We start from the raw sequence: 25,894 nt of genomic DNA, 5'->3' as shown, positions 1-25,894 counted from the left end.
TCCAATTGCAAAAGTAATCAGATCATAAAGCCTCCTATAAAGGGTGCCCCATGGAATTTGAATTTGGTAATTGGATACCAAATTTTGCACCATGATCAGAATTTTGAACTTTGCTAATTCAAATTACAGGCCAAATTAGCACGTGTTTTGTCTTCTAATCATGTTTAATAAGTGTCCATAAGTTAAAATAATCTTGAAACACAAGTTTTGGTGAGTTTTGATGGTTTTCAAGTCACACATTCCATGATTTAAACCTTCACACGATTTCACTCATTTTAATTTATAAGTCAAGGAGCTATTAGATCATTACATCAACCAAAATCTTATTAGTACTTAGGACAAATTTATCATAAATCTAAAATACTCAAGATAATTTTAATTTAAAAGGAAATGATAAAACTAATATAGTAAAAATGGGTATAATTAATACTCCAATCAACTACTATAATAAGAAATTTAAAGCCCCATCTAATTACATCCTAATCCTAAAGTAATCCATAGATTATTCAATTTTTAGGGATAAATACGTCATTACGGGATTATTCAATTTAAATTAATTATTTAAGTCAGCATTAATGATTTTTTATACCCCTAACAGTAATTACACAACTAAACCAATTAAATTGCTACAACCCTAATTAATTGAAATCCTTTTATTGGAACACGCTTTATTCCATCATCACACACTTTAGTTTTCCCAAGCATTGAAAATACATTGCTTATGGGAGACTTATTATCACTTATGTTATTTTTTTTCAATATCTGCAACATTTTAATTGAATAATGTCATGAGTTGCATTTTATGGGAGACTTATGGATCGAAGTTTTCAAGGACGTAGGGATGGAAGAAAATCAAAGCCATGGATATGGATACTGACAAACCCCTCCTGATCTGCGCTTCCAATAAAATCAGATCCGCAAATATTTGTTTCAGATCTGCAAATATTTGTTTTTGTTTTTTTGCAATCAGATATGCATGAAGAGCTTCTAGAAAAAATTGATGTTTCATCATAGTCAAATATGTAGGAAGAGTTTCTGGAAAAAAATTGAAATCAACTTAAGCATTCAAGGACGTAGAGGTGGAAGAAATCAAAGTCATGGATATGGAGACTAACAAACCCCTCCTGATCTACGCTTCCATCAGAATCAGATCTTCCAATATTGGTTTCAGATTCGCAAATATTGGGTTTTGTTTTTTTTTTAATCAGAATTACAAGAAGAGTTTATAGGAAAAAAATTATGTTTCATCATAATCAAATCTGTAGGAAGAGTTTCTGGAAAAAATTGGAAGTAAGTTCTTTTATATTTCTAAGCATTATTCTTAACGTGTTTCTCTATATTGTTTTGGTGTCCCTTTTCTCTCAATCTGTCTCACTTCTATTTGTTATTTTATTTCTAACAACTCAGTATAGTGTACATCTCTTTACAGAAGATACAAACTTTTTTAGTTTTTACAACTTATTTTTGTTATTTGGTGAATTTTCTCATTCTTTTCTATTCTTATTCAAACTAATATTTTTTTTATTTGAACTTGGTTATTTCGCAACACATTTTATGTCTTCTTCTTAGATTTATTTAGCTTTTAAACGTGTATTAAGCAACAAGATAAAGGGTTCGACGGAAACATTTTTGTAACTGTTTTTCTTCTTTCTTTTAGTCTCACCAATTTTTTTATTACTGGTTATAATTTTTTTTCCAAGTACATCAAATATGATATTTGTTGAAACAGTTTCCAAAGCTATTTATTATAGGTTGAGAGAAGATGTTCTTTTCAAAGAGTTTTGGATATGAAATTGTTTTATGTTTATTGTTTTGCTTCTATTTTCTATTGGTTGTTAGTCAAAGAACTGGTTGTACTAAAGGTATTTGTTTCATTCTTATTTCTTTGATATGACATTAACATAGTTTCTTTTCACTAACCTGCAGTTGATACATTGAGAATCATTAAACAAGATAATAATGGGAGTTTGAGCGATTGAAGTGATGGAGACCCATGTACATTACCGAAATATTCCAAAAAATGGACAATATCAAAGATTTAAAGAATTCACTGTTTTTGTGTTTATTTTTATAATATAAATGTAATTTCATGGGATTAATATATATTATTAATAATTAATATTGGGAAATTATGTAATTATGGTTGCATTAATTTTCTTAATTCAAACTGATTTGATTTTTTTAGAAAAGTTTAATATTTTATTTAACTATTATTAATGATAGTATTCATTAGGCGTGCATACCCTATCTTTAAAAAAATTATGAATTAATAAATTTTATATTTCACACCGTTTTTAAAAAATATTTGTACGAATATCTCCTTGCCTTCTTTAATTTGCAGATAAATTTTTCATGACCCGATTTTTATTCCTCAAATATATATAAATAATAAATAATTTTTAATTATATTAAAAATATTTATTATATGAAAGTTTTGGTATTATTATTTAATAGTTTAATTCTTAATAAATTTGAAGACGGACAATGCTATAGTTTTGTTTAAAAATATTATATTATCTTAAAAAAATTAATTCATATACGTTTATGAATTAATAAATTTTATATAGGAATCTAATACAACTACTTTATTTTTTGTCCGATACTATTTTGTTCCACATTTATTTAGCCGTCATTGGGAGAATCCCACCTTAAATTTTCAATGTTTCAATTATCTTTCGTAATCATCATCTCACATTTATTTAGCCGTCATTGGGAGAATCCCACCTTAAATTTTCAATGTTTCAATTATCTTTCGTAATCATCATCTGTCTACCTATACCTTCATTTGAAAACTCTTCATAACTCTTACCTTCATTTTTTATTGATATATTCAGATTCATATCTTTCTCTTTATCAACTTCATTTCAATTTCCAATTTTTTTAGATTCAGATTCAGATCTATCTCTTTATCAACTTCATTTAAATTTTCGATTTTCTTAGATTCAGATTTAGATCTATTTTAATTTTCAAATTAAATTATTTTAAAATAATCAAAATAATATAAATTTAAATGCTTTAAAATTACTATAATAAAAAATTATTTATCAAACAATATTTTTATGAATTTACTTTAAATATTAAAATTATTTCAAGTCACAGCTTATTATTTTTAAAATGTTCAATATCACATGTCAGTATTAACACGATACTATCCGTTTTTAAAATATTTGACTAATTAAGGTTTTTACATTCTAATTCAATAAAGTCGTAATGTTGAGGTACCTATCAGTTTTTTTAGTACCAATATCTTAGATGGTTGATGGATAATTGTGATGGAGAGTTAGTATATTTATATGATAATACAATATTTCATCTTACGGATTATACAATACCGAATTTGAAACAAATTACTTTTACTTGAGAAATAACCTAATATTTTAAGTTATAAGAAAAATAAATAGATTCATACTATATTTTTGCATATGTAAATTCATAGTATATGAATTTTATATTCATATGAATTTTATATTCATATGATATTTTTACAATTTACTTGTCACATTCCATTTTTCAAAAACTTTTTTTTTAAAAGATTTTCAACAATTGTTATTTTATTTTCCATTAGATGATAAGACTATATAAAATCAATAGAATCCTTAAATTTACAATACAGAAGAATTTAAAAATTATAGACATGTTCGACGGGCCAAACCTATTTTTCTTACGGGCCGACAAAATATTTACTTAAATTGAACAGATATTTGAGATAACTAGTGTGTATACCCGTGCGAGGCACGGGTTTAAATTTAGTATGATTGATTCCGATAAGTATGACTATAATGAAATTTAAAATAACTATATAATCATTAGGAATATACTCACGGTCTTGGATCGTTTGGATCGTCTCCGTGCGAGGCACGGGATAAAAGGATTCAATAGAAATTTATACATAATAAAAATATTTTCTTCATTTCAAACATTCAATAAAAAATATTTGATAATTCATTTATTTTCCGAAAATATTGACTTTTGAGATAGAATTTTTTAAATATTAAAAATAATTTTTATTTATTGACTCAAGTTTTAAAATTAAGAACTGTTTTTTACAAAGGTACATAAGATTCATATAATATGAATTTACATTAACAAAAATATTATATGAATATAAAATTCATATATTATACATTTACATTTATTCATCTTTCTTATAAATATTTTATACATAATAAAATAAATTATATATATATATAATTATACAATTGTTTTTTTCATAAGAAAATTATACATCATGATTATCTTACATTTTTTGTTAAAACAAATATTATATCAGTTTTTAGTATAAATGTTACCATTTTAGAAGACACATGCACCATAAAATCTCCACATTATTTTTTAAATCTTTTTCCTTTAAGTTTGATTTTTTAACCATATTTTATTAATTATAAATAATAATATATAATAATATGTAATAAAAGTTGATTTAACGATAAAATATATGATTTCATTCAGTACAGCAAAACAAAATGTTACCATTTTTTATATATAACTCGTAAATTTTCTTTAATAAATTTCTCAATTAGGCTAATAAAATACTCCATGCGTCTCATAATAAGTATCTTATTTGAGCTTTTCACTGTTATTAAGAAAATGATTAGATGTGTTGATTTTAATGATAAATTTAATATCATTTACTAAAATACCTTTATTTATTATAGGTAGTGAAGTAGTTGGAAAACGTGAAAGTTAATATATAGGGGTATAGTAGTGGAAAAAATAATAAATGTTGCATTGATATTCTAAAGAGACATTTATTTTGAGACATAAAAAAAGTGCAAATGAGACACTTATTATGAGACGGAGGGAGTAATTATTAATATCTTTTTAGTCATTTTTTTTGTTTATCATAACAATCGTAAAAATAACTTATTTAGTTTGTATTAAATAAAATGAGATCTTTTTGTTTCATATATTTTTGATTCTATTAATCAGTATATTTTTTTTGTTTAAAATAGTAATTATTAAATTACTATTGTCAAATTTAATACAACATTAACGTTAAAATTAATAATATATTTTCTTAAATAAATGCATTATTTGTTTTTAATCTATATTGATTTATTTTTATGTTTTTTATTCTACTATTTAAATTAAAAAAATAAAATTGACTTCATCATTATTACTGTCTTAAACGTTTTTTTATCCTTACACTTACACGTTTTTTTATATGACCGGGCAAATAATTATGACTTTTATACGAAAAATGGTTAATCTAAAAAAGTTTATTTCTTCTATTACCAATGCAAAATCTTTCTTTTACGGGTGGAAATGCATCAACTCTAAATATTAGCTCTTGCTTTAATGCCTAAAAAATTTGACAAATCAGAATGTTTTAATGCCTAAATATTATATTATTATAGCATGATTCTTTGATCTTTTTTATTTATTAAATGTTTTCTTATTAATGGAATTTAAATTTAAAATCAGAATGTGACAAATCACAATTTAAGACCTTTTATTAATAAGTTATATGAATTTGAAATTAAATTATAAATCATAAAAAAACATTTTACTAAATAAATAATTATTATGCTGCTTCAATATTAAAATTAATTATTAATATTATTTATTACTCAATCCGTTTTATATTATTTGTGGCAATTGAGCTTCTCACGCGAATTAAGAAAATGTGATAAAAAGAAGAAAGAGAACTTCATTTTTATTATATTACTCTTATTCTATTTATTATTATTCTTTTAATTTTTGTAGGAAATCATTCTCCCTCTAAGACAATTTCCATAAAAATTCCATAAAAATAATTGTTAAATTAGATTAACTGGAATATAATAAAAATAAATATTATTTTTTTCTTTTTATATCAATTATTACGGTATAAATTTGGTTTTTTCTTCTCATTTTAATGATAAAACTAAATCCTCTTTGTTTGCAACGTGTCGCGCACCCATTTCCTCCATTTCCTCTGATTCTCTTCTCTATGATTTAACAATAACAATCAAAACATCAAGTAAAATACCCGAAATCTTAACCCCAATCCATTATATGATTTTATTGTTACAATTACATGACTAGGAAATGAAAAGTAAAAAATTTCTTTTCTATGATTTAACAATCGAGTAAAATACCCTTAACCCACAGAAATGTTAACCCCAATCCATTATATAATTTTACTGTTACAATTACATGGCTTGATGCGGATGCAAAAATTAAAATACGAAAAACAAAATCGAAATCTTAACCCCAATCCATTATATAATTTTACTGTTACAATTACATGGCTTGATGCGGATGCAAAAATTAAAATACGAAAAACAAAATCGAAGGAAATGAAAAGGAAAAAATTTACTGATTTAGGTTTGGGGCGAGGTTTCTGCAACAACAAAATTGGTTGAGCGAATTTAACCAATCGTTAGTTGGTCCAGTGGTGATTGGCGCTGAGACTTGGTAGGGAGAACCACGGTTCGATCCCCGTAACTGCGATCGGGAGGGGGATGAAACCACTTGATGCCAGAACTTGCCCCCGAACCAGACTAAACCGGTGGTATAAAGCCAAAAGGTGGTATAAAGCCAAAAAAAATTGCGATCGGGAGGGAGATGGAACCACTTGATGCCACCACTTGATGCCAGAACTCGCCCCCGAACTAGACTAAACCGAACCGAACTAGACTAAACCGAACCAGACTAAACCGGTGGTATAAAGCCTAAAAAAAAAATTGGTTGAGCGAATTTAGTATTTGTACGTGGAGAGGATGATGGAGGATTTTGGCAGAAGTTTGTTATGAGTGAAGGTATGGTTTTATAATCTGAGGAATGAGTGAATTTGGGCAGATTTGTATTGATTAATTATTGGCCCAATAAATTCCAAACCTGAGAATCAAAACAAAACCTAAAATAAGATTGGAAAATTGCAAATAACTATTATTGAATGAAAAGTTGCATTGTTGAGATTTCCAATAAGGGATTGTTGAGATTTCCAATAGTGAAGCTAATAATAACAACTTCACGTGTTTCAAACCATTTTTATTATATAATTATGTAAATATAAATAATATAACCAAATAATTAAATAAAGTAAATAAATAAATAAATAAATAAAGAAGTAATAAAATTTACTATAAATTCACGTGTTTCAAACCATTTTTATTATATAAATATAAATAATATAACCAAATAATTAAATAATTTAAATAAATAAATAAATAAATAAAGAAGTAATAAAATTTACTATAAATTCACGTGTTTCAAACCATTTTTATTATATAAATATAAATAATATAACCAAATAATTAAATAATTTAAATAAATAAATAAATAAATAAAGAAGTAATAAAATTTACTATAAATAGAATTGAAAGAAATTGATAGAATGCATAAGGGAGTGACACTTGACAAACTTGCCAAAATACTCCTTTTGCTTTATTATATTAAATGATATGTTTAATGACTTCTGAATTACTTTAGCATATTTATAATAAATAAATATAATAAAATAACAAATATTATTAAAGTATTAAAAATAATTAAATTAAATATCATTATAGAAGGTTAATGATTCAAAATTCATTTAAAAATATATGGTTGAATTTAGATGTTACTTAATAGGCTGATACACTACCTTTTAGTTAAGCCCAATACAAACTCAAAGGTTCCAAAACACAATCGTTACAAAATAATTGCATAATTTTTTTTTTGCAAAATAAAAAGAATCGTAAAAATTTACTAAATATTTAGTGATAAAATGGTAACAATTATACTAACAATTGATATAATATTTGTCTCTAACAAAAATTATGAGACAATTATGGTGTATGAAAAACACAATTTTCTTATGAAAAACTCAAATTCGTCATGATTTTTATTTAATTTATTTTATTATGTATTAAATATTTATAAAAAAGATGGATAAATTCATACTATATTTTTGCATATATAATCCTAATATATGAATTTATATTTATATGAATTTTATATTCATGTTATATTTTTTACAATTTACTTATCACATTTCATTTTTCAAAAACTTTTCCTTTTAAGTTTTTTAACAATTGTTATTTGTGTAAGATTTATCAGAGATTCGTAATAAAACTTAACTGTATTTAAATTTATTTTCTATTACATGATAAAATCATATAATATCAATAGAATTCATAAATTTACAGTACAAAAGAATTTAGAAATTATAGGCATGCCCGGCGGGCCAAACCTATTTTTCTGACGGGCCGACAAAATATTTACTTAAATTGAGATATTAGAGATCATATATTCAATAACTTCTGAATTACTATAGCATATAATTTCGAAATTACTACACAAATTTAACAAAAATAATATTATCCCGTTCATTAAATCTAATTAATTTATTAAATCAATATGTTTTTTTGTGTATAATATGTTTTATTTTATAATATTTGTTAATAGAAATTGTAAAATTATAATTATAAACTCTTATAAAAATTATAGGCATGTCTGACGGGTCAAAACAACATATATTTGTTTAATAGCAATTAAAAAATTTATGTATATCTTGACAACTACTACAACTTAATAAATTAATTTAATATTAATTTTTTTTAATTTGTATAAATTTATATATATATTTTTTAACCATAACTATATAAAATTTATTTAGTATTTATATCGACTTTACGTGACCCCTGCGAACGCACGGGTCCTTTACTAGTTGTCATTAAAAAAAAAAAAAAAGTAACTTTTAAAATTCCAGTCACGTTAAAAATAACCCTTTTAATTAATTTATCATATCATATTATATACATACTTATTAATTAATATTATATTCAATTTTTTAATATGACGGTTCAAATAGAGTAAATCATGCACAACCCGACCCGAAATAAATATTTTTGCGCGAGCGAAACGGGGCGTTTCAATTGGGCAATCTTGTTGGAAAGGAGAAGAAGAAGAAGAAGCGATTGAAGAAAAGCAAGAAGAAAGAACAATCAAAAACCTATGCTCCTTCCTAACGCAAACTTTATAATAATAATAATAAAAATATTAATATTGTCGCTGTAATTTCTTCTTCCTCCACGCAACTACAACACAAAAATCCCTCTTCTTCATCTTCTTTCCCTCTCCGATTCTTCATCTTCTCCAATTTCATTACTTCACTCGATTCATCCGTTACTGTTCCATTCTCACCTCTCTACTCCCAACTCTTCTCATAACTTCAACGTACGTCACTTTACCCTTTCTTTTTCATTTCTTTTCGCTTTTTTATTTTTTATTTTTTATTTTTATTTTTTTTTGTTTTGCTTTTATTTTACCTTTGATCAATACATATACACGTGCTTTAACTATTGTATTTCGCATGCATGATTTCGGTGCGGATTTTCAATTTTATTTTTGTTGAATCAGTTTCTTGTAGCATTGGAATTGAAGTTACTATTTATTTGAATGTGTTGTGGACTTGTAGGAATGTGAGGAAATATGATAAAGCTGATTTTTTTCCTTTATTTTGGTATGATGTTTATGGAAGTTAGTATACAATAACAAAATACAGTGATTTTAGGGTTTGGAATTAGTAGTTTGAGGCAAAAACTATGTGCTTATTGTTGATGTCAATGAAAGCAGTTGCAATTAGTTGATAGTCATTAGCTACTAAGCACGGACTCTGACACGGGCACAACACGATATGGACACTCCGACAAACATAGGACACCGACACTCTGCAACATATAAGATATAGTATTTGTGCTTCATTTATCCATATATTATTAAAAGACTTGAAAATATTTTAATCAAAATTAATGTCTTTAATTCTTTATTGAAAACGCTATTTCAATACATGTTTAAATGTGTGTTAAGCAAAGAAAAAACAAATTTTTGTTTGAAACACTTGTCTGAATTGTGTAACATATTTGGTATGAGTGTCATATGGATGTTGGACACCGATTAAAAGAGTGTCAAAGCAAAGAAAAATACCATTTTTTAGGAGATACTTGTCTGACTTTTTCTACACTTTTTTGACTTTTCCGACACGTGTCGTATGAGTGTCATACAAGTGTCGAACAAGGCGACACGCCTACTCCTAGGGGTGTCCGTCCATGCTTCATAGGATGTTAGCAGCCTGGGGCAAAAATTCTATGCAAATTGTTAATGTCAATGAAATCGGTTGCAATCAATGAATATTCGTGTTTTAGAGTTTGGCTGGTGCTTAATGTTGATAGAAGTTATTAGTGTCTAGGAGTAGTTGAAATGACATGACATTGTTGAGAAAGAAAAATGTTTGGAAGATATAAGCTGTTGATGCCAATTTGACTCATGTTGGCCTTGCCTATTTTTTTATGATCATTGGTTGGTCGGTTGGTTTGTTCAAAATTGGGACCGAAAATTTGTGCAAATCAACCTATCTTTGTTCTTATTGAACATTTGGGACTTCCTAACTTTCTTTCACGAACTTTAGTTTTTTGTGTGCTTTTGTGAAATGGTTTCATGCTGACATTTTAGGATGTCACTTCAGGTGCTGCCCACCCTTTCAAATCATTTTTGGATTTTGGTGTTGACAGTTTTATACGACTTTTCTCATGATCAGGTATGTATGACTTTCATTAGCTTGTTGAAATTTTAGTCTATTGACAATATTCTGTGTTGCCAACTAGCACATGATGCAAGACCTAGTCTAGTTGCCCATTTATGGCTGGTGGTTCATATTGTCTTTTTTTTTTTTTCTTTTTTTTTTTTTTTTTCCTGTTGTTGATCTGATTTGCCGAATAAAATTGCAACTACATAGTCTCTTACAATATCTGTTTGTTTGCCTTTGTAAGATTCTAATATTTATTCGGTCATGAATGTAGAGTCTTGTTATAACCGTTTTGGCCTTTGGGGAATGGACTGGCTGTTTACACCTACTGTTAGTGTCTGTGAACAATGTTTAGCAGACCAAGTAGTTCCGGTGCTTTTAGTATATTCAATTGGAAAAAGCAAAGTCCTTCATCTCTGACAACAGGTTTACTGAATGATTCACCTGAGATTGAATTGTCTACTTATGGAAAAATCCCAAGTCCAGGAAGTGAGAGCCCTTCTGATCTCCTTAATAGCGAAAGTGTATATGTAGAACCAATTGCTGATTTGGATCTCTTCTTTGAAAGACTTTACAGCTACTACTGCGAGAAAGGGCTATGGTGCATTGTTATAAAGTGGATTGTTGAACTTCTAAGTCTGGGATTCACCATATGCTTTTCAGGATTTTTTTTATTATATGTTGATTGGAATGGACTCCGTAATGCAAAATGTGGGATGGATGCAGTCGAATCTGGAATTAAGCCCTGTGATCTTAGCAAAGAAGCTCTCCATCAACACCCTTTAACCCCACTGACACTTACCAAAGCTATTATTGTTGGATACTTGGGAATTTTTTCGATCTATTGGATATTTTGCTTTTTGAGATTCTTTGCTCAACTAAAGGATACTCTGGAAATTCGTCAGTTTTACTACAACAGGTAAGTGTGAATGATGAACAACCAAAATGTATAGAAGAAAATGGTTAATTTTCCACAGTTTTGCATGTTTTTTTTTGGTCATAACATACCATGGCTGTCTTGCAGCCTCCATGTTACTGACAATGAAATTCAAACTATGCCCTGGGCCACAATTGTTGACAAAGTTGTTCTCGTTCAGAGTACTCGAAAATTATGTGTGCTAAAAGATCTTTCTGTCCATGATATAGTCATGAGACTGATGCGGAAGGAGAACTACTTAATCGGAATGCTCAACAAGGGTGTGCTTGCTTTCCCCATTTCACAATGGTTTCCAGGTGCAGGTCCTACAGTTCAATCTAGTCCTGATGGAGCACAGCGTCGTTTAGTACTTCCCAAGACCCTTGAATGGACTTTAAATTGGTGCATCCTGCAGAGCATGTTTGATCGGTATGTTGATTATTGTATAATCTGATTGTTCAATATCAGTTGTTTTTGTAATTTTTAATAATGACAATGTATATGAATATGAACTATTATATTTTGAGGTTTATTCGTCCAATTTTCCCTTTTAACCATTTTTTGTGAAAATGGTTTGTTTGTTTGAAGAATGGAAGGACTATTTAGATGCACACTAGTGCCTTATAGAAGGATACATTTGATATCTGATGCTTAAGATTTAGATTTTTTCACATTAGTTTGGACATTACGCTTGTAACTTCATAGTTGGATAGGAGTTGGTTATTTTATTTTGTATGTCTTTGATATGAATGTATTTAGATTGACCTATGTGGTTGTTCAGTAAAGTAATTAATATGAGAATTTTCATATAATTAACTCTTACATATTTTTATTCTCCTTTGAACATGACTTTTTCTGCAGGAACTTCTATGTCAGAAGGGATTTTGTGTCAAATCCAAAGACATTAAAGAAAAGGCTTATGGTAGTTGGGTTGGCAATGCTTTTACTTTCTCCATTCCTTGTCATATTCATGCTGGCATATCTATTTCTGAAGCATGCTGAACAATTTTATAATCATCCAAGCACTGCATCGTCTCGAAGGTGGTCAAATTTATCTAGGTGGATGTTTAGGGAATTCAATGAGGTATCATTATTCATTTTCTTGGTCTTCCATTTTTTCAGCTCATCTGTGGTTGCCTTAAGCTCATTTTGTAGCTTTCATAGTGTCCATAGACACTTTAATAGTGTCATAGACCAAGTGCATATTTGATTCAATTTATTTTCAAGAAATAACCGGCAACATACATATAACAATTATCTAAAAAGCTTTGAGACCCTTCAGTGGTTGTGTATTTAATTCATGCTTTCTCTGTTATCTTGAAAAATCACCATCAAAGAAAGATTTGGAGTTGTACACAACTATTGATGAAAATCCTTATTGGAGGGTTTAGGGAAATTACTAGAAAGGAATTCTTGATAAAAAATATTTAGTTTAGGAAAATTTGACACTTAACTAGTTGATGGTGTTTGAAAAGCGGTTAATAAGTGACCGTGTTATGGTATTATTCTAGTCTAGCCACCCATTTTGGCTGGCCTATTCTTGGATATTTTTTAAAAGAGGTTGAATGTTGATGAAAATTTAAGTTTCTTTAATGTAATTTTTGACTTTGTTACTGTTGAAATAAAAGAGAGTGAGACATTTGAATAAAACCGTGTGTTTGAATAGCACTATGGAGATTGAATTATATAGTGAGATTTATAGCCTATTGTATTAATTACATAAGGAATATGCTACGGTATATTCTATTCAATTCTAGATAGGCTAAGGAATATTCTATGGAATAATCTATATATAAATATTGATTCTTAACAGTTACCATGTAAGTCATTTGAAGAGAACCTTTATATTACTGAACAGTAGCCATGTAGGTTGTATATGACATTTTGATAGCTACTTCGAGATTGATTTTTATGTTGCATTAGTATATGTCTTCTGTTGTACCTAGTTACCATTTTTAACATTATGTCACTTATATTCTTTTACTTTTAATGCTAAAATGTATCAATAACTTGTGTTACAGGTGGAACATCTCTTCAGGCATCGAATTAATAACAGTGTGTTGCATGCTTCTGATTATCTCAAGCAATTTCCATCACCTATCATAACTATCATTGCAAAATTCATATCTTTTGTATCCGGTGGATTTGCTGCAGTTCTGATAATTATTGCTTTTCTCGAGGAGTCTCTTCTAGAGGGCCATGTAATGAACTTCTGTTAATTTTGACTAAGTTTACTTAATGCCACGGTAGTCATTGAAGGTTTTTATTTTTTCTCCTAAAATTCACTGCAGATATTTGGTCGGAACTTGTTTTGGTATGCTGCTGTTTTTGGAACTATAACAGCTATTAGCCGGGCTGCAATAGCAAATGACCTTCTTGTATTAAATCCTGAGGTAGCAATATCTATGGTGGTTCAACATACACATTATATGCCAAAGAGATGGCGTGGCAAAGAAATTACTGAACTTGTTCGCATTGAGTTTGAAACCTTATTCCAGGTACCCTGCCCAAGGTGGTTGTTTAATACATTCACATTATGTTAGATTGACCCTTATTTGTTATTTATTTACACGGTTGCATAGGTTTGAATACTTGTCATGCTCATGTATGTATTTCTTTGTATGCTGCAGTATACTGGAATGATGTTACTTGAGGATATGGCTTCAATTTTCCTCACTCCTTATTTACTTCTATTTGTTGTCCCAAAGGTTATTTTCTATTTATTGTCTCAAAGGTCATTTTTTTCGTACTTGGAGATTTATTTTTATGTCATCTAAGCATAATATATTTCATTGTAGTTTCTTTTTCTCTCTTCATTTGCAGCGAGTTGATGATATCTTGCAGTACATTGCTGATTTCACTGTAAATGTTGAAGGTGTTGGGCATGTTTGCAGGTTAGCATGGATTCTTTTGTTTTGCGATGTACATGTTTAATCTCCAGCCATTCTTTTGGACTTTCATGATTTTGTTTTAGGGGAAGGGGTGTCTCAATTTCTATATGCTAATGGTAGAAATTATTGATTACATTGTTATGTCTTTGATGTTGTTACAGTTTTAGCACCTTTGATTTTCAAGAGCATGGAAACACTCATTACGGTTCCCCCTACAATGCCCCTCGTCACCGGAGGAGTTCACAAGGAAAGATGGAGAAATCGTTGTTGAGGTATGGTCTTGGAAAGTTTGTTATTATAATCAGAAGACAAACCCATACATTATGTATTCATTGAGGTCGTTTCCATAATCTCTTAGGACTTCCAGGTTATCTTTCGATTGTTGTCTGCTACTCTGCTATCACATCTTCAACTTTTTATAGCAGTAGCAATGGAGCAACTATTGCTCTAATAGCTTTTTATTTTGAATGAATTGTGAAACGTATAATTTGTGACCTAACTCGGTGAAGGAAAAAGTTCCATGAGATATCCATATATGTGCTTTGATTTAAAAATGATTTCTGTAACACTATTATGAAGATTCCAAAACCTCTCCGTGTGTATGGTTTTTAATTGGTCGTCATTAAAACAAAAGTAAAACAATGTTTACATTTAGTTCGACTTTAGTTTATATGTAAAAATAGAACCCTAGGCAACTCATTTCTCAGAGTTTTTATTTTGGAGCCCGTGTGATCCGGGCCTATTCGAGCTGTTTTATTTATCTATTTATTTGTTAATTTAGTCTTCTGTTGTCATTACAGCTTTCAGAGTAGTTACCCATCATGGGAACCAAATGCCCAGGGGAAGCAGTTTTTTCTTAATCTTAGAACATTCAGAGAGCAGAAGTTATCAGCATATGCAAACAGACACAGATCTTCATCTCCTAGAACGTGGAGAGGTAGTCCCAATATGGGAGACAATGGAGACAGAAACCGATTTGTATCTCGGGAAATGCCACACAGTACTTTTGTAACTGGCAATCACTTGGGTTCTTTGTGGCTGATTGAAGGCAACCAGAACAATCTTCCCTATCTTCTTGATTGGTACTACACATCTCAACCTCATGAAGCAACTATGAGTGATGTTCCATTCGAACCATATGGAGTAACAGAACGTTATTCCAGAGACTATTCAATGCCCTCCAACTTGCAACAGAACGAACATGAGTACGAAGAATACTCAAATGAGTACCAAGAGGAACGGGCTGGATCTCATCTTGGGGCTTCCACGTCATCTCCCATCTTCAGGGAGGGCCTTATTCATGATCAAAATTATAATGAACTTCCCCAAGCAACTAGAAGCCAATGGTGGGCTAGAAGTCGCCTTCAGAGTGGAAAGGCTCAGACAAGCTTCTTTGAGCCTCCAGATTTCAATGACCAAACAGGGTGGGCTAGAAGTCGCCTACATAGTGGAAAGGCTCAGACAAGCTTCTTTGAGCCTCCAGATTTCAATGACCAGACAGCATATAAGTATCACGACAAGTTTTCTGATAGAGGCTCCGAGGATCAAGATCAAGAACAATACTCTTACTGGAGAGATCATCACGACAAATTATCTAGAACAGCACTGACAGATGACTTAGAGGCAGGGGAAATAAATTTACATTTTGGTGATATATATAGCAGCAGACCTCCAGAAACCCCCACTGCAAGCTTTTGAATAATAAATAGCTTTGTCCCTCTCCCACATTATTTGTTCGGGATGTTCTTGCTTTCAATTAAATGGAATGCATGAATTTCCAAGTCATGATTGTCCCTTTCTATTTTAGTTATTTGGAAATTTCGATTCTTTGATGTACATAGATTCATCTAAGTGAGGTTAGACAGTTAATTGAGCCTCAGCTTTATGTTAGAACTTAAAAATGTCTTGAAGCTGCCTATAAAGGGTCTCTGATAAAGATTTTCTAGTGGCTTCTCATTCTCTAGGTCCCTCTATTCTCTGTCTTCCAATTGATAGTGTACCCTGCATTCTTTACCATCTTTGGGCCCAAATGACACTAAAAGAGAAGACAGAGGAATCATGAATTGAACATGAATGAAAGCTGCGTGCGTACAAGTAATCATTTGCTTTCATTTGTTATTTCAAGCAATGACACACTAAAAGCAACTATTTCTATTTTTGATAATACTTCTAATAGTGTCATACTAACTCTATTAAAGCATTGTCTTTTATGTCACTCCTCATTGACCCCACTCAAATTTAAAGATCTCACCAGCAAAACTGGAATGAAAATTTAGAATACAACATTGAGGAAAAAAAACAATAGAACAACTTTTCTAATTGCATCAGTTTACATAATCATAGTGTTATTATCATTATTACCATTATTATACTCTGTTCTCTCTAGCAAGCGATGAAGTTTTTGATCCCCTACCATAACGAAATGGAAAGAATGATCTTCTACCCTTGCTACTATTACAATCTTCACTGCCACAATCTTCATTTTGACGATGCCGACTATTCTGTCGAATGATGTCTTGAACTTCCAAGTAAGCTTTTCTATCACTTGCAGAATCCAATGAGAAAGATCGTCTAATCGGCTGAATAGAGAACTGTTCATCTTTTTTTCTAACATCAATACACTCATCACCCATGATGGAAACACTGTGACATTTCCATGGTTTCAGCTCCACCACCTTCTCCTCCTTCATGTTTCTAGCTGTAGAGTGAGTTCTACTCACTGATGCTATGATTTCCCTTGACTCATTTCTTTCTTGCTGCATATGAGACATTGTTCCTCTATGCTCTCTTTCGCCCCACAATTCAATCACCACAAAATCTTCATCACTACCCATGTTAGAGAATAACTGAGAATCCTGCGGTGAAGAACTCGGTGCTGCTATGTTACGGTTCGTCGGAAACTGCGTGTTACCCGAAATGCTTGTTCTACAAAGAGGACAATTAGCATTTGTTTGAAGCCAGATGTTTATGCAATCCAAGTGAAAGTGGTGGCTGCAATTCGGAAGTACTTTCAACATATCTTGTTCTTGAAAAGAATTCAAACAAACCACACAACCTTTGACACTTCGACGATCATCGCCGCCTTCTCCTTTCGTGAACTGAAACGTTGGGATTTCTTGGATGACGGATTCGTCGACACCGCGGTTCCATGTCCTCGGAGAGAACGCTATGAAGGGCTCTTCATTCTGTGAAGGTGGTAAGATTGATATCCATCTCAATGGATGCCACCAGTTAGAGTAACATTTGGTCACAAGAATCAAGTAACTGATGAATATGAAAACAATGGCCAAGATGCTTAGCACAACAATTGCAACTATAGGCCAAGAAGATTGTGACATTTGAAAACTATGAAACTATGAATGTTAGATATGAGATTGCTTTGTTTCTTAGCAATGAGAAGGAAGAAAGAAAGATTGTGTTTGATAGAAATGAGTGTAATTTAAAGAAAGAAATACTAAATAGTGATTAAAGTGGAAAAACAATGAAATGAATGCATTGGATTGTTATTATTATTATGAGTTCTAAGATGTAAGGAACAGGCACATGCATTTGTCACAAAAGGAACTACACATTGAGAAGTACGAGGGGTCAGTGTTTGACTTTACAAGTAAGGTTATCTTTTTATTTGTAGTAAAAAACAATCTTTGTAGTGTGTCATTTTTGGAATGTGGTTTGTCTTTTCTGAAATTTGAATGAATGTTGTCTTGGCTCTTGTCCCTCATGTTTACTAGTGTAGTGTCTTGGATGGTCCTGCTAGACAGTGGTGTCCCTTAGTGACAGCCATGGTTCATGGTCAACAAGATAATTTGGGTTGGTCCAATCCAAAATATTGGATAGGTTCGGTTTGTGTTTTACAAAATCCATTGTAAGATTTTGGTATCATTTTGAAAGATATCAAAATTTATCAGAAGTTAAACTATGACTAACATAATTTCATAAAATATTTGTAATGACTAAACCGTGTTAATATTTTGATTTTTTACAATTGAATTATGATAAATATATATAAGGCTTTCGAAAACTTGAAAAAGTTCCAATTGATTTTGATATAATAGTGTAATATTTTGTTTAAGGAGGTGTTTACTTGGTTATGGCACCAGTTTGTCTTTTGTTTTTCAACTTTTTTTTTTTGCCTTTTGATTTCGAGTTCCAACATTTGTTGTTGATTCTAACAAAAGACCATAATAAATTGGAAATTGTTCTTGTCCACTGAATTTCCATCCAAAAAAGACATAAAAAAGCAATGCAGAAAAATCGTTCCCCTTTAGCAGCAACATCTCTGTGACTGATCAGAGTCAAGCACAGGAAGGGTATGATTCATGGTATTAAAGGGTCTAAGGTATGATAACTGAATATGTTCTATGCCATGAATCAAGTTTGACTGTGGATTTTATCAATCATGCTGATCTTAATATCAAATTCTACTACACAAACATTATAATTCCGTCTTTCAGATGATTTTCGTATGCTATACTACATAAAAGTCACGAAGCTTGTTAAACTTGCAAAATTTATTCTTTTCGAAGATTTTTGTTTGATATAGTACATAAAAATCACGAAGTTGGTTTAACTTGCATACATTGTTATTTTGGAAGATTTTCGTGTGCTATACTACATAAAAGTCACGATGTTCGTTAAATTTGAGTTACTTTTTGATCCTTGATGAATTATCTTGATTTTCTTTGGCCAAATGACTTTAATAATCATATATTGATGATATTGATCCCTAAAAGTGTTGGCTTGATCTAAAACCCTAAAAGTCAAAGGTGATCTTGTACAGTTGACTTTTTCCAGAAGAAGTGAAATCTTGGACTTTTGTGATGAACCAAAAGTGATACCCCCTCGTATGCCAAGTAAAGGCACATTAGGATATTGTCCACAACGGTCGATCATGGTGAAACTTTCCTTGGATAAAGACAGCCAACGGATATCAGAATGTGAAAGTGACATTATTCTCTTGTGCCATTTCAGCCTTTGGTCGTTCCTTATTACTGATCGAGGCAAGTGCGAAGTAAACCACTTAGATAACAAAGGTATGCAACACATAAGAGTCCCTCGCTTCTTCATAGTACGAGTGTGAAGAGAGTGTAGGATATCTCCAAGCAAGGTAGGAACTGGATTGCGTGTCAGAAATATCTTTATGGCGTGCACATCAATGAACTGATCAGGATTAGGGAACAACACCAAACCATAGATGAGTAATGCTAATATGTCTTCGAAGGCTTGATAACTCATGGACTTCAGAAACATGCGAGCTTTCCCAAGTAAGAACTTAGCGAGGAACCCCTTGACTCCACTTCTGGTTTCCCAATGACCATCAATATCAGACTTCTTAAGATGTAAAGCGGGAGCGATAACTTCTAATTTTGGAATTTCTTCCAAACCAGTGAACGGAATCTGATCTCGGATGGGGAGTCCAAGTATGTCAGCAAACTCTTCCATAGTAGGTACCAACTGATAATCCGGGAAAGTAAAACAATGATGCTCGGGATCGAAGAATTGAAATAGTACACTCATCATTTCTTCATCAAAACCTGAAGTAACTAAACTGGGCAAGAGACCATGTCTTTCAGTGAATCGGGAACCTCCAGGAATCTCTAATACCAATTCTTTCAATTCGGAAGGTATCTTCACAAAGTTAACTCGAATGGTGTTTCTAGTCTCCATAACCTACAAAACAGAACAAAGATGAATTCCTTGGTCCTCGAATGGTTAGTCATGATGTTATGATGCTCATGATGTTTATGATGTCATGAATGCCAAGTAGATAACAAACACAAACAAGTCACACAATTTTGCCTTAAGGTTAGGCTTGCATGTGGTCTGGGGGTGCGTACCCTCCCCACTGAAGTTTAGTCGGTTCAAACCTGTCCTATATACAGATCGGGTTCTAAGGAGCTCATATCATTGACCTTTCTCGAAGGCGCTTATCTCAGTTCGGCAATCGAATCGCCAACCGAAAAGGTCCTGAAAGTCCAGTCCATATGAGTGTAGCTTCGAGTATCAACCAACTTCAGTCGGAACCAAAGCCAGCCATCTCGCTACTTTCTAAAAGGCCAAAGTCAAGTTCGACTAAGGTTCTAAGGGCGAATTAGTGCTTAATGACACCACGCGGCAGCCAAGCATTTCCTCAGGTCGGATCCCAAGGAACACCAGGACAAACCAATGTGCCACACTAACGATGGCCATCAGATCAACCACATCAGTATACGCTGTGCAGTCTCCTTGATCTCATGCCATATACCTAAGGTACTCAGATCCGGGTTAGGATCTTTCACACAACAGAATACCCAAAACAGCCCTGCAAAATTAAATCAAACAAAGCAAACAATAGAAAACATTTAAATGAATCCTAAACTTTTAAGGTAACCCCTCTTTTATCGAAAATTTATCCCCAGCAGAGTCGCCAGTTCTGTAACACGGTGAACTGACCTTTTAATAATCGGAATGTCGCGGTAAGCAAGAGTCGCCACCGACTTTTATTTTATCCAAACTAAATCAGAAAGGCAAAAAGAAACAGAAAAAAAACCTTTTTAAAGAAATCTAAGTTCGGGGGGTAATTTATGCAAAGGGAAGGTGTAAGGCACCCTTTGCATCCATGGTTTTCCATGGGCTCTTAATTGCTTTGCTTGCTCGTTTTCAGAAAAAGTAGATGAAAGAGATAGGGACTTTAGCTTGTGAATAAGCGTTGCCCTTTTGAAAAATTATGAGAAAGAATATAATAAAAAGGTTTGAGCATTGCAAGGCAATTAGGGGCAATTACCTTAAACTCAGATGATAGGTCTCTTTTTGCCTTTCAGAATGAAAGGGTCTATCCTTGCCATAAGAGGGCAGGAAGCCTTTCGTTTGGAGGTTGAAGGGTCATCGAAGCATCCTTTGCCATAAGCATAAGACTGTCCCATGCCATAGAAGGGCAGGTAGTCTAAGGCAAGGATCAGAATAAGCCATTTTCGTAGGCAGCCAGAAGATACCTCAGCCTTTTTTCGTAGGCAACATCCGAGGGTCGAGGTCATTTGTGTATCGAAGGCAGCATCATTAGGGTCATCATTAGGGTCGTGACCTTTTTATCGAGGCAACATGGCTGAGGTATCCTCGAATTCGAGGGACGTGGCTTATTCTGCAAAAACACAAAGGCAACAGGCAACAAGGCAACAGGCAACAGAGAGGGTTACCCAAAAAGCGTGCGTGTGTGCATCAATCACGTGATTCAATTCAAAATATATTATCTTGTAAATTAGTGATTCTAGGTTAATTACAATCTTGCACTCCCTAAATTACTAACCACGCAGTACATAATAATATAAAGCAATAAAGGGAAAGGGGGAAAATGAAACCAGCGGAGGAGAGGGGATTTGTAACCAGCGGATATAAAATAATAGGTCTGAACAAGTAATAATTAAATAGGGTCGAGGTTTTAGGGTTACCGACTATTCGAGCTTTGGCAATTGGCGAACCCTGGAAAGAAGAAACATGGCAAACAACAATAAAAAAGGGTGAGTGCATTGTCAAGTTCGATGGCAAAGGGATTAACCCTAAAACCATAAAGGATAAATAAATATAAAAAATAATAGTTAAAAAGTGAGGGTACTTAGCTCTGATTTGATCTGATATGGTTAATAGGGCGCCTTTAAGGGTTGACCCTGAAAGGCAAGGCAGAAAAGAGAGTGAATGCAAGGCAAACCCTAAGAATAAATTAATTTAAGTATAATTAAACTTAAATAGAATAGAACACTTATCTTGGGGTTTGTTGAAGGCGCGTGCTTAGGAAAAATTATATTGCTAACCCTGAAAAGGCATAGAACAGAAACAAATAATTTTCAGTGTACTATCAATCCTGATTAAGATTCAAATGTGATATAATGATAAATCGATTTAATTAATTATTCTATTTGATTATTTAATAAATTTAAAAACAGATTAATCTCTTATAAAACGGACGGGTAGAAGATAATTAAGAGTAACATAAATAAATGATAAATGATGCAGTCAGGGATTGAACACCGAAACAACATATTTGAACACATCATTTCTCACTTTTACTTAGTAAATGGGTGAGGGGAGATGACTTGGGCGGCCAAAGTCCAAATAAGAAGTATGCCAACCAGATCTGGGCAGCCACATGGCGTATCAGGCGATTTGCCTTCACCACATTAGAGGTCTGCCCAGAGTTGAGGCCATGGACTTGCATCTTGCATTCCTGAGCCTTACTTACTGATTTGGAATTTGTCGTAATAGATTATAAAAAGATTGTTCAAATTCCACTATGCAAGCAATACCAATTTTAAAATTTTCCATGTTAATTTCATTGGTTTTACATGTTAATTTTTGTGCAAAAACACTACATGATTATTCATAAATAGAACTCTAATTATTCAACACAAAGGACAAGAAAAAAAGCCACCAAGTTCTATTTCATTATCTAAGAACACATGATGTAAGACAACATGGACAAAGCTTGAAGTTCAATGTTTCAATATTACTACCTCAAGTTACCATTAACCACGTGATTAATTTCATCTTCCTTTAATTAAGGACTACATAATCGTATCATTAGTACTTCACAACAAACAAGTGGCACTTGTAAAACCAATTGTCATTTTTCTATATCCAAAATTTTCATAGATTATTCCAAAATTAAACTACTACATTATGATTAGCATATATAATAACATAGCTTCTCGATGCATGATATCATCCTTCTTACCTCATAATTTGTCTCGTTAGAAATATATATCAACTAGGTGATTTTCTTTATCAACAATAACAATAATAATAACAATAAATAATCAAAATAGAAACTATAGGCTTATAGCATCAATCACATTATCTGATCATCCACATACATTGAATTGAATTCTACAACCTATCTCAATCATGGATGTATCTTTCATCACGTTTGTTAATTTACCAATCCATTGAACCTTGAATAAATTTCCAAATAACTCTATTTTTCTTACTTAATATAAAAGACTACTAAGTTATTATGCTAAATTGCTAATAAAATTCTTGTTCACACAATGGAAGATGAAATAAAGAAAGGTGAAGTACCAAAGCAAATAAAGTATAGAGGAGTAAGAATAAGGCCATGGGGAAAATTTGCTGCAGAGATTCGAGATTCGACTAGACACGGTGCTCGAGTTTGGCTTGGTACATTCAACACGGCTAAGGAAGCGGCAAGAGCTTATGATCGCGCTGCATTCGATATGAGAGGTTCTGCGGCTATTCTCAACTTTCCTCATGAATACTTTCCATGCCATGTGGCTTGTAATCCCTCTAAGCCCTCTTCTTTACCCTCCTCCTCGAGTTCAAACTCGTCGTCGTCATCATTATCTTCAAAAGTTAAATCAAAAGATGGAGAAGAAGTCATAGAGTTTGAGTATCTAGATGAAAAATTGTTAGAGGAACTCTTGGATTGTGAGAATACCATCAATCATAACTGGTTCAACTAGGAGTTACCCAATTAAAATAGTACTCAAATGTCAATTTAATTACTTTATATTCAATTGTTTTCTATATAAAAAAGCAAGACATGTTTGACAATAATAATATGGTCCACTATATTACCTAATCATAAGACAAAACACATCATTATTATTCAAAATAATTATTCTTTAATAGATATACAAATTGGTAATAATAACTACTAAAATCTCACGCACACAATCATAAAATCTAGAATTCGAAACCTGATATTGACAGATCAACTTAGCAATATCGAGTTTAGGCAATTACTTGTTCTTTGGATGAAACAAAGTTGGACAAGGCCAAAAAATATTACAAGGTTTAGACATTGAATTCTCCAAGCTGAAACAAAAATAGCTATAATAGATGCAATTTCTTTCGCATCCATAATAATCTTTAGCCAACAACGCAAAATTTGAGTCTGTACCTAAAACAAACGAAACATCACCCAAATCTTTCACATTTAACCATTTGCCCCATTCTTGATCAAGCTTAAAAACTTCCACAAAAACATTATACAAAACAACCACATAGAGGTTTCCATCATACTCCACAATGTTTATATCAGAATCCCATTTCTGTATATTTTCTTCGCACCACAAGTTTATCGGCGAAAACTGAACCAACTTCAAAGAGGAAGCATTGATCCAGAAAAGTGTTCCCATTTTATCCACAACATAAACCTGTCCCTTGTAAAGTATTATATCATCTAAATACTTATTTTCTTCACCATCATCCTTTAAGACGGTCGTTTTGTTCTTTCCGATATCGGAAACTGTCAAAATTTCATCACAATCGAGTTCGAAGACCATGCAACGATCCTCAACAGAAAACAAGATTACTTTACAAACATAACTACTAGGCTCAAAGCTGAAATCAGTTTCAACTTTAAGACAAAGAGTATATAATTCGAACAACTCCTCAACTCGAAAGTTCATCAAATTCAAACTGTTTTCCATAGTCTCCTCAATTGTTAGTCTCTCATTAGTGAAGAGATCTAAGAGGTAAAGTTTGGAAGAATTTGGGTCCTGAAAAACTTTAATGAGCCACCACTTATTAGAACAAGATGAAGAAGTTGAAGTTGAAGGGTTGTGATCATGTGATAATGATTGAATACGATATATTTTGGTTTGTAGTAGAGAACATAAGTGATGGGGAATGCAAAGGTTAGGAGATGAAGGTGGAAGAGGAACAAGAGAACGCCATAGACTGCAAGTACTACGAAATTGAATAACATGAATAGTAGTGTTGAGTTTTTGTCCTATAACAGCCCATAATTCTTCGGGAAGAGTTGAGATTGAACACTCCTCCTCTTTCTTATTCATATTCATCACATTAACATTCACAGTAATACTTTTCTCCCCTTATGTTTTGTTCTTAATAAACTCTAAACCCTAAATTTTATTCGATAACCCTCTTATAAGTTTTATTATTTTCAAAAACCCTATAAAATTAAAGAGAAAAAGGTAATGCATTGACAAGTGTAAAATAATTTTACACTCTCAACCAATCACAATTATATATCTAATTAAAATATTTTTTATTTTAATTTATTTTTAAAGACATGGGAGATTGATAATTTTTTAGAGTTTAATTGCTATCGGTGTAAATTTTTTTACATCATTTGTGCATCATGATCATTCCATTTTATTACTTTAAAAAATAAAAATAAAAATTAAATATTATTAACTTATTAACGGTTGTAATTAAGTGACCGTGTAAAACTTTTTTATGCAGTCAATGTATTTCAATAAAATTCAATTTTTTATTAGACTCAAACTGTGATAAGATTAAAAACCCTATTATGATTTTTATTATTTTCAAATCAAAAATAAAAAAATTAAATAAAATATTTGATTTCATTAATCATGTCATTCAATCAAAATAGGGAATCTTATGTCCGTAATTTTTTTTTACTCTATCGATAAATATCTCAACAAACAAAATTATATATAGGAGGAGGAGTCATAAGACATAGTATTTCTAGAAGAACAATATTTCTTATATTATAAATTCAAATTCTCACAAAATTTATAATTGATAGACTGACTATACATAAATTCCATTACAAATCTTCCCAAAAATTATATTATCACCTGCCTTCTTGAAAGTAATTTTTTTATATATTAAAAA

At 31.5% G+C, this 25,894-nt stretch overlaps 4 protein-coding genes across 4 annotated transcripts; 2 read left to right on the top strand and 2 right to left on the bottom strand.

Annotated features, from left to right (window-relative positions):
* The first annotated feature begins 8,857 nt into the window (after positions 1-8,857).
* LOC131621667 (autophagy-related protein 9-like) lies at positions 8,858-16,235 on the top strand. The gene is made up of 11 exons (XM_058892693.1): positions 8,858-9,144; positions 10,433-10,504; positions 10,767-11,411; positions 11,517-11,837; positions 12,270-12,492; positions 13,430-13,609; positions 13,700-13,906; positions 14,039-14,116; positions 14,232-14,302; positions 14,461-14,571; positions 15,100-16,235. Exons 3-11 carry the CDS (start codon positions 10,840-10,842, stop codon positions 15,995-15,997), a joined length of 2,661 nt encoding a protein of 886 aa, XP_058748676.1. The 5' UTR covers positions 8,858-9,144; positions 10,433-10,504; positions 10,767-10,839; the 3' UTR covers positions 15,998-16,235.
* Positions 16,236-16,364: 129 nt separating this feature from the next.
* LOC131621668 (RING-H2 finger protein ATL16-like) lies at positions 16,365-17,792 on the bottom strand. Its single transcript, XM_058892694.1, has one exon. The coding sequence runs from the start codon at positions 17,635-17,637 to the stop codon at positions 16,666-16,668; it is 972 nt and encodes a 323-aa protein (XP_058748677.1). The 5' UTR covers positions 17,638-17,792; the 3' UTR covers positions 16,365-16,665.
* A 5,524-nt stretch (positions 17,793-23,316) lies between these two features.
* LOC131621572 (ethylene-responsive transcription factor ERF098-like) lies at positions 23,317-23,817 on the top strand. The gene has a single exon (XM_058892611.1). It carries the CDS (start codon positions 23,317-23,319, stop codon positions 23,746-23,748), a length of 432 nt encoding a protein of 143 aa, XP_058748594.1. The 3' UTR covers positions 23,749-23,817.
* Positions 23,818-24,027: 210 nt separating this feature from the next.
* Positions 24,028-25,086, bottom strand: LOC131621620 (F-box protein At2g26160-like). Its single transcript, XM_058892658.1, has one exon. It carries the CDS (start codon positions 25,084-25,086, stop codon positions 24,028-24,030), a length of 1,059 nt encoding a protein of 352 aa, XP_058748641.1.
* Positions 25,087-25,894: the final 808 nt, after the last annotated feature.

Source organism: Vicia villosa, unplaced genomic scaffold, assembly GCF_029867415.1.
Source record: "Vicia villosa cultivar HV-30 ecotype Madison, WI unplaced genomic scaffold, Vvil1.0 ctg.000010F_1_1, whole genome shotgun sequence".
NCBI lineage: Eukaryota > Viridiplantae > Streptophyta > Magnoliopsida > Fabales > Fabaceae > Vicia > Vicia villosa.
This window is presented reverse-complemented; position numbering and strand designations above follow the sequence as displayed.